Below are 10,629 nucleotides of genomic sequence, written 5' to 3' on the forward strand. Positions count from 1 at the left end.
TGTGATCTGTGACTCTGTAAATAAAATAAAACATGTATACTAATATTATATACTCTTTGTCTATTTCATTTTTGTGCTTGAGTTTGACTAAATTATACACATTTGTCTTGAACAGTAAATAAACATAAGTAAAGTGTGTGTTTCAAAAACATATTCATGTAATATTAATGTTATTGTAGTGAAAATGAATATTTAGTGTCCTTATAAGAAAACAGTACTTTTAGCAGCTTAGTCTTTTAATACTTTATTACAGGATAAGATATAAAAGATTATAACAAGTTTACACGTCATCAATCATGAGCCATAGTACAGACATAAATCATGGTACATTCAGCTGAATGGGACAGAGGGTTCTCTCTCCGGGTGTAGTCGTAATCGATCGCTTTAGAGTTGTGTAAAAGAATGTAAACCATGGACAAGTCAGAGACACAAGTGTCCAGTGAACACATCTGGCAAAAAGCATAGCTCCCAAGCTATATAATTACTCAGAGTGCATAGGACTCATTTTTCCCCGACAGTTATTACCCTAAAATTATGCCAGTGTCACGGTTTATCCTAAAACATTATGAGGGAAGAGGGGCTAGGGAAACGCCCCTAGGCCGAATATGAGTCTCTAAATGAGACTAAACAAAGTTTAAATGTTGTGTGCCTGGCTCTCAGAGGCTTTTTAAACACTCTTATGCGGGCCTGTAGAAGGCTGTGAAGCTTGTGATTTTGCTCCACGTCAAGGGATAGCGAAAAGTCAAAAAAGGTCAAAAATCTTTGCGCCACTTTCCAGACCCCAAGAAGGGTCAGACGACCCAAGTGAAGCTCCACCGTCTCTCTGGGGGTCTTGTGGCACGCCATCAAGCCAATTTCAGGGCTCTGTGTGAGGCGGTTGTGAAAGGTCAATCAGGTCAATCAGGTCAAATTCCCTCCCCAGACCTTGGTGCACCGGACTTGGCTGGGTCACTCGGAGTAATGTGAACCAAGACCTGTACCCGGACTTGGTGGGCCTTGGCTGGGTAATTCTGAGTGATGTGGACCTCCCGACAGGACCAAGACCTGTACCCGGACTTAGTGAGACCTGGCTGGGTTAGTCTGAATAATGTGGACCCCCTAAGGACCAAGACCGGCACTCAGACTTGAGGACCTCCCTGCCGACCAGAAGGGAAAAAAAAGAAGTAAAAAAAGTAAAAAAGTACCAGGACGCCGAGATGAAACTTTAAAAAAAAGTTGAAAATCAGACTGTCCAACCAATCTAGAGTACCAGGGGTGGCAGATGGACTATGAAATAATTAACCGAAACAAATTGTTCCCTTATATTTATACTGCGGCACTTTTGACGAGTGCGACAAAATTACCTCTGGCACGATTTCCGAAACCCATTTAAAAAAAAAAAAGAGTGTAACAAGGTACGGTTAGCTGGGTGAGTTTCCCCCACCCTGCACAATAACTCAGCACTCCAGATATTTGGTTGATAATGGTCTTTATTTGCACCACCTCAAACCGTCTGGTGGCAGTCGCCTCCTGTCTCCCTGACGTCTTTCCTACAGCTCTTTATATTGGGGCGAGCAATCAGCCTCAGCTGACAGCAATTAGGCCTCACCTCCGGCACCTGTCCCCCGAGTCACTCACAACAACACCTCTCTGCAGCTGAACATAACAACGCCCCTAACGCCACATACCGCCACATACCGCCACATACCTCCACCGCCTGACTTACGCCATGGAGCCATCCGGCCTCCGCTTCTTTTAAAAATCTCCCTCGCTGGTTTCACTCTCCTCCGGCCTGTTTTCACTCTTCACCAGCCTGGTTTCCACAGTTTTTCTGTCATGGCGCCAAACGCTTTCAGCAAAGCACATGTCAGAACCGCATGATTGTCTTCCAATATGTATTTCCATGACAATGTTATCATTCAAATCATGGTCAACAAAAAAAAGTCACCTTTGGATCGGAATGTTAAAAATGGACCAATCCTCATTAGACAACATGAAAACAGCTAGAGGCTTCACATCAGTCAGAGAGAGTTGATCTTGGATTTAATTCAACATGAATTTTGACATTTCACTGTTTAGTTTTTTCGCGGCTTGATTGTGGCGCTGAATTCCAAGTATCCATCGACTAGGGTTCATTGTGTAACCAAGGAAATAAAATACAAAAATAGTTTTCCGGTGAGAACAACGCAAAATAATTTGCCAATGGGACTGATACTTGTGGAGAGAGAGGGTTGTTAAGGTTCGTTATATCAGCCAAGCAGAGGAAACATAACCAACACTACACTTACAATAAAGAGATGTGCAGATAAGAGTGTGACGGAGAAAAGAGACGGCGTCAATGCATCTGTGTGTGTCTGTGATGGAGGGATGAGCTGTGGGATGAAGAGTGTTGTGTAACATTACCCCCAATGCACATAATCAGGATACTTATTCTTAAAATACATAGGACCTGAAGACAGACAGTATTTTTGGTTCTCTCCTGATTTCAGAAGTTTTCAAGATTTACATTGACGTGACCTTGTAAACCTGCGTGAGAGAAAAGATTTAAATGCACCTCACGCTGCATGAACAAACCAAACTGAGCAGAAGTACAGTTGCTGATCACAGTTTCTCAACTATCTGATAGATATGATCAATAAAAATATCTTCAAATTAAAACATGTTTGCAGACCATTTGTAAAATCTGTGAAAGGGCCCTTTAAAGGATGCTGGCAGGTTCCTCCTTCTAACAGGAAAGAGAGAGAGTTGCATTAAGGTCTTTAGCTACAGAGTTGGAGGACAGTATAATGTCAGTGAGCATAGACACAGAGTGAGGACGCGTGATCTTCCTGCAGGAGGAGTTGAGGAGTTCTGGAAAGCAAAGTTCAGCTTCTTCAAGGGTTTTCATTCTCAGATGCTGCTGAGCTCGTCATACATCTGATTAATCTCTTGTCTTCATCAACGTCCCTCCTCCTTTTACTCTGGTGAAAACTTTCCTTTAGTGGGAGTGACTGAACTTCCCCCTTGACTGTTTCATGTATCTTCATTGGCTTTTCCTTGTATTTTACCTCCTCCTGCTCTTGTTGCCATGTTTTTCTCAACACTTACAACTTTCATCATGCTCTGCAACGGGGAACCGCAAAGTACATAACAACGCAGGAAAAGTTGCCTTTTTAGGACAGTTGTGAGCAGGACAAGATCTTGGTCAAAAGACCAGAAGGCTACTAACTTTGCCACTTGTTGCCTTAACGGCAACAAGTGGTTTCTCAGCCTCATGGTCACACGAATTCGCATCCCTTACCCCCTCCTCCGCAATCTTTGAAACGTTTTCCATTGTCATAGAACTCGTCCTTTTGGGGCACAAATGGTCCAAAAAGACCATAACCATCTACTCCGACAACAGCGCAGCAGTAGACTTCATCAACAAAGGACAATCGCGCTGTCTCAACATAATGTCGTTCATAAGGAGACTTACCCGAGTCTTGGCCCGGCACCAGTTCATTAGCCGAGCCGCCCACATTCCAGGCCACAAAAATTCAGTCGCTGATTCACTTTCACGTTTCTCATTTCAGAAGTTCAGGCAATGAGCACCAGCCTCGGACCCACGGCCAACCCCGGTATCTCCGTTTTCAGCCGCAATCTTCAACTAAACCCGCAACGGGCACAGTTAGCCTCTGCCATCCTCAACAGCCTCGCCCCTAGTACCCTCTCATCATACCTCACCGAATGGAACAGCTTTAAAGACTTCCATGCCTCCTCTCGGCTGCCATTCCTGCCACTCGATGTCCTCACCCTCACACACTTCATTGCTCACACATATACCCTCAGAATGAAATCCTCCACCATACGGACCTACATAAGTGGCATCAACTTCCTCACAAAACTGGCCTTAGGGGCTCGGTGTCCAGCTTCGACCCACTCTCTCGTAACGATGTTACTCAAAGGCCTGAGCAAGGCCGAACTGAACCGCGCCCCGCACCTCATCGCCTGCCCCTCACGTGGGATCTCCTCGCCCGCTGCATCCATAAGCTGCGTTCGGGGTACATGTCCCGATTCACCGACAAAACACTAGAGTCCATGTTCCTGCTCACCTTCTTCGGCTTCCTGCGCTGCTCGGAGTTCACCGCCCCAGGTGCCGACCACCAGCCGTTGCGACACACAACCATGTCTGACATCTCAGTCTTTCCTCCCAATACCATCATCTATCTTCTCAAGCACAGCAAGATCAACCAACACGGTCCGCCCCAACTCATCCACCTCTTCTGTCTGGACTTGTTCCTCAGCCATACAAGCCCATCCACGACTACCTAAACCTTACATCGACCGGCCAAAAGTCTGGACAAGACCCCCTCTTCACAACGGAGACCGGAAAGGAGGCCACACAAGCCTTGTTTTACCTTCACCTACGCCTGATCCTATCGAGATCCGAAATACTCCCGGAATCGTACTCGGGCCATTCCTTCTGCATCGGCACCGCCTCCACCGTGTCCAGCCAGGGAGTCTCTGACCACATCATCAAACTGCTTTACCGCTGGTCTTCACACACGTACCTCTCTTATGTCCGCTCCAACCTGAACGCCATTAGGAACGCTCACCGGCACCTGTCTGATGAAGCTGTCTTTTGGGGACTCTGACCTGCAGAGCTGTCATCCCATCCCTCACCCCGCATGCTTCAATCCCAACCCGCATCCCTTACCCCTCATCCATCACCCTTCATCCATCAGCCCTAGACCTTGAACAGGTTCCAAATAAATCATTCAAGAACGCCAGTTACGAGTAGCGTGGTCCTTGTTCGTGAAGTCTTTTGGGCTGCAGGCAGCACTCCCGAGGACCTTCTTTCACTCTGTGGTGGCATCACCCATCTTTTATGTAGTGGTCCACGGTGGAGGTGGTGGGAGACCGGAGGATGATGGCTAAGCTCTCATCCCTGATGGACAACACCTCCCACTCCGTGCAGGACACTTTGGCAGCTGTGCACAGCTCCTTCAGCCACCGGCTGATTCATTCCCTGCGTGTGAAGGAGAAGTACCACAAGTCCTTCCTTCCTGTTGCTGTCAGGCTGCACAACCAGCAGCGCTCCCAGTAGACCACAAGAACACTTCAACCTGTGCATTATGAATATACTGTGCATTTATTTTATCTGTATATGTAATATTCAGTTATTGTAAATTCTTTACTTTTAAATTCTTTAATTTTTACTTTTTAGCATTTATATCACATTTTAAAAACGTTTATATGTCTGTTGTTTGCACTTCAACGAGTTTCTTTAAAGTACTGTACATTTCCCCACAGCAGGACAAATAGATGAATAACTTTTCTTGTAACTTATCTTTCCATCTTGTATTAAATCAATCATTAAAAGGCGTGAGATAATGTTTTAGGATAAACCCTGTGATTGCTACTGACATACACACGTTATTTAAATTATACGGTGGAAATTATATGCTCAATTAAACAAAACAAACACAGAGCATAATTTTAGGGTAATAACTGTCGGGGAAAAATGAATCCAATGCACTCTGAGTAATTATATAGCTTGGGAGCTATGCTTTTTGCCAGATGTGTTCACTGGACACTTGTGTCTCTGACTTGTCCATGGTTTACATTCTTTTACACAACTCTAAAGCGATCGATTACGACTACACCCGGAGAGAGAACCCTCTGTCCCATTCAGCTGAATGTACCATGATTTATGTCTGTACTATGGCTCATGATTGATGACGTGTAAACTTGTTATAATCTTTTATATCTTATCCTGTATTAAAAGACTAAGCTGCTAAAAGTACTGTTTTCTCATAAGGACACTAAACATTCATTTCCACCACAATAACATTAATATAACATGAATATGTTTTTGAAAACACACACTTTACTTATGTCTATTTACTGTTCAAGACAAATGTGTATAATTTAGTCAAACTCAAGCACAAAGATGAAACAGACAAGGAGTGTATAATATTAGTAAACATGTTTTATTTGAGTATGAAAGAGACAAGTGACAGAGAAAGGTACACACAATGGACAGAGTATTTTCAGATTAAAGATTGAATCATTAATTGCATTATTTACCTTGATTCTCATGGATGACAGCATGACACATTAACTAAACTAATGCGTTAATGTGACTAACAGCGTTATTGAGCTTTGAGCTCATTGTGTAACCAAAGAAATAAAATACAAAAATAGTTTTCCGGGGAGAACCACGCAAAAATAATTTCCAAATGTGACTGATACTTGTGGAGAGAGAGGGTTGTTAAGGTTCGTTATATCAGCCAAGCAGAGGAAACATACCCAACACTACACTTACAATAAAGAGATGTGCAGATAAGAGTGTGACAGAGAAAAGAGACGGCGTCAATGCATCTGTGTGTGTCTGTGATGGAGGGATGAGCTGTGGGATGAAGAGTGTTGTGTAACATTACCCCCAACTCACATTTAAAGCACATAATCAGGATACTTATTCATAAAATACATAGGACCTGAAGACAGACAGTATTTTTGTTCTCTCCTGACTTCAGAAGTTGTCAGAATTTACAAACTTGCATTTTAGATAAACAATGCTATTGTTTGTATAAAATAAAACACAACAGGCCACTTGAGGAGGTGTCCCTCATTGAAAAATGTTTCTTTCAAGCCTGTAAAGTAGGTAATTTTTCACCTGCTGATTATTTCCTGACATTGAGTGAGACCTTTCATATAACAGATAAACCAAACAAACAGCATTACACTCGTTCATTTACGTCTTTGTTTTTCAAAATCAAGGTACACTGAAGTGATCTTGTAAACCTGCGTGAGGGAAAAGATTTAAATGCATCTCACACTGCATGAACAAACCAAACTGAGCAGAAGTACAGTTGCTGATCAGTTTCTCAACTATCTGATAGATATGATCAATAAAAATATCTTCAAATTAAAACATGTTTGCAGACCATTTGTAAAATCTGTGAAAGGGCCCTTTAAAGGATGCTGGCAGGTTCCTCCTTCAAACAGCAAAGAGAGAGAGTTGCATTAAGGTCTTTAGCTGCAGAGTTAAGCAGCGTAACTAAAGACATGTTGGAACCCAAAAAGAAAACAGCTTTTCTATAATAGTCCATCAACTCATTTTTACACAGGAACCAGGCAACAGTTCTTCTAGAGTAGTAGTAGTTTCCAAAGTTGCTTCACTGTGAAACAGTACACAATGTAAAGACACACATATGATGTGAATGTAAAAGTGTTCACACAAAGGTTAATGTACCAAGACTTTCACATCAATTCATGAATAAAAGGTGACCAAGAACATGTTTCTGTGTAATTTCATCCACCATACAGTGTCTCTACAGCATGTTGGTCTGACATGAGCCAGGCTGCAGTATCTTAAGAGTAACAATGAGCTTGATGGCTTTTCTAAACCAGGGGTAAAAAAAGGCATAAATCACAGGGTTAAGGCAGGAGTTGAAATCAAACAGACATGTTACAAAGAAAGCAGATGTGTCACTAAGTGAGGCTTCCTGGCCTGTGAGCAAAACACAATATAAAGGGCAGATGCACACTATAAACACAACAATAACAACACCAAGAGCTCTGGCTGCTTTCATTTCAGATCTTTTAGCAGTTACAGTCACTGAACACTTGAGAGAGAAAGCTGCAACATGAGACCGCATGGCACGAGCCTGAGACACAGCCACCACAAACACTCTCATGTACAGAACTATGATGACAGTGACAGGACCAATGAAGGCCAAAAAAAGATCTGCAAGTCCAGCAATGTAGTTAATAACAACAACACACTCTCCAATGCAGGAATTATACCTGCCTGGTTGTTCCAGGTTATTCTTCAGCAGCAGACTGTTAATGAAAGCAGAACCTATCCAACACAGACAAACACAGACTTGAACTCTTTTTTGTGTGACTTTGTTGGGATATTGTAGAGGCTCACAAATAGCCACATATCTGTCAACTGATATGAGCACCATGGTTCCTACTGAGGCAGAGGCTATGATGTTTGTTAGAGACTGAAACAGAACACATATGATGAGTTCATCGAGCAACCAGCAGCGATATTTTAGCATACTGTGAATGATCATGATAAAGCCCACAAAGAAATCTGACGTTGCAAGAGAAAAGAGGAGGAGGTTGGTGGACGTGTGAAGCTGCCTGGAGAGATAAGAGAACAACATCCTGATCATTATTAGTAGCATCAATTGTGATCAGAGACAAAAGCAATGACTGAAACACAAAACATATGTCCCTGAAATGTCTCAATCCATGAGCATTATAAATCGATAAAACATATGAATACCTGAAGTGGGAGATGGAGATGATGACCAGCAGGTTGAGAGTCACAGTGAGCAGAGAGATGGAGATCAGTACAATGTCAGTGAGCATAGACACAGAGTGAGGACGCGTGGCCTTCCTGCAGGAGGAGTTGAGGAGTTGTGGAAAGCAAAGTTCAGCTTCTTCAAGGGTTTTCATTCTCAGATGCTGCTGAGCTCGTCATACATCTGATTAATCTCTTGTCTTCATCAACGTCCCTCCTCCTTTTACTCTGGTGAAAACTTTCTTTCAGTGGGCGTGACTGAACTTCCCCCTTGACTGTTTCATGTATCTTCATTGGCTTTTCCTTGTATTTACCTCCTCCTGCTCTTGTTGCCATGTTTTTCTCAACACTTACAACTTTCATCATGCTCTGCAACGGGGAACCGCAAAGTACATAACGCAGGAAAAGTTGCCTTTTTAGGACAGTTGTGACCAGGACAAGATCTTGGTCAAAAGACCAGAAGGCTACTAACTTTGCCTTTGGTGATGCGACAAATCAAGTGTGTGTAGTTCTCACCTCCCCGACCTGTTCAGATATTCAGCATGCTAGACATGTGGAATAAGTCTATGATGCTCAGGCGAGCCTCATCTTCAAACAGTTCACGCATAACGCTGAAGCACCGCGTGGAAGTGCTAGTTGTGTTTGCGACTTCAAATCTAGTGCTTAAGTCGTGCAGTGTGGCCTAGGCAGTAGTAGTAACAAAATTGGTAACAAAAGACAACATGATTGGCACCCAACCCTTCATGCTCGGCTTGTAGGCCAGCTCATCCTCCCATCCACATGTAACCCTCACATCCCGAGGAAACTGCTCACCGCCAAACCGTTTTACCTAATCTCATCCAACCCCGCCGGCGCAGCAGCCTGCCTGACCTTTTGGTGCAGGAGCAGCCCAAAATCTTTGACTGTTCAGCAGAAGCACTCTGCTGGATCTTGATAAATGTTCACAAACTCCTGTACATCATCCAGCTTCTGGATGACTTACTTACAGTCACATCGTCCTCCTCCCCTACAGCACTCGGCCTTCATACCCTTTCAAGAACTTGGAGTACCTCTTTCCGCTGAGAAAACTGCAGGTCCCACCACGTCCTTAAAATTCCTCGGCATCAACCTAGACTCAGTTCTGTTTTAAGTATCCTTACCTCCCGAGAAAATCAACCGCATCTCCTTACTCATTTCAAACTTTCAACTGGCTCCAAAATGCACCAAGTGCCAACTTCTGTCAGTGCTAGGCCAACTTAACTCCACCACCATTACTACGCCACCTTAACTCAGGCATAGGCATCATTCCCCAGGGTCGATCCTTCCTGTGATATCTCCTCTCCGTCACCGCCTCCGTCGCAAATCTCCACGCACAGGTCAAACTCGACCAAGCATGCCAAACTGAGCTCAAATTATGGCACCACTTCCTCTCCTCCTGGAACGGCATCTTCTTCCTCTATGACGTCTACATCACCAAACCAGAAGACATCCAGCTCCTCACCGGCTTCCGCGGCCTTAACGGCAAAAAGTGGTTTCTCAGCCTCATGGCCGCACGAATTCGCATCCCTGACCCCCTCCGCCGCAATCTTTGAAACATACCCCATTTTCATAGCAGCTGTCCTTTGGGGGCACAAATGGTCCAAAAAGACCATAACCATCTACTCCGACAACAGCGCAACAGTAGACTTCATCAACAAAGGACAATCGCACTGTCTCGACATAATGTAGTTCATAAGGAGACTTACCCTCGTCGGATCTCCTCGCCCGCTGCATCCACAAGCTCCGTTTGGGCTACCTGTCCCCTTTACCGACAAAACACTAGAGTCCATGTTCCTGCTCGCCTTCTTTAGCTTCCTGCGCTGCTCGGGGTTCACCGCCCCAAGCGCCGACCACTAGCTGCCACGACACACAACCATGTCTGACATCTCAGTCTTTCCTCCCGATACCATCATCTATCTTCTCACGCACAGCAAGAACAACCAACACGGTCCGCCCCAACCCATCCACCTCTTCTGTCTGGACTTGTTCCTCAGCCATACAAGCCAATTTGCGACTCCCTAAACCTTACATCGACCGGCCAAAAGTCTGGACAAGACCCCCTCTTCATAACGGAGACTGGAACAGGGGCTACTCCCCCCTGGTTTCACAACCACCTCCGCCTGATCCTATCGATCCAAAATACCCCCCAAAACTGAACGACATCAGGAACGCTTATCGGCACCTGTCTGCATGAAGCTGTCTTTTGGGGACTTTGATCCGCAGACATGCCAAGAGACGGCCCCCACCCATAGTCTCTACAACTCCCCCCCGCAACCCATCCTCAGCGGCGTCGAGGTCCGGGCACGGGCTCTCTAAAGCACGCGACCGGAGCCGGCGTGCCACCTTGGGCCCGA

The 10,629-nt window shown here is 44.6% G+C and overlaps 1 protein-coding gene across 1 annotated transcript; it reads right to left on the bottom strand.

Moving 5' to 3' along the window:
* Positions 1–7,274: 7,274 nt before the first annotated feature.
* LOC137783254 (trace amine-associated receptor 13c-like) lies at positions 7,275–8,412 on the bottom strand. Its single transcript, XM_068573053.1, has 2 exons — positions 8,240–8,412; positions 7,275–8,094 (listed from the first exon to the last, which is right to left on the bottom strand). Exons 1-2 carry the CDS (start codon positions 8,410–8,412, stop codon positions 7,275–7,277), a joined length of 993 nt encoding a protein of 330 aa, XP_068429154.1.
* Positions 8,413–10,629: the final 2,217 nt, after the last annotated feature.

Source organism: Clinocottus analis, unplaced genomic scaffold, assembly GCF_023055335.1.
Source record: "Clinocottus analis isolate CAN_PGR_092001 unplaced genomic scaffold, fCliAna1.0.p SCAF_12, whole genome shotgun sequence".
NCBI lineage: Eukaryota > Metazoa > Chordata > Actinopteri > Perciformes > Cottidae > Clinocottus > Clinocottus analis.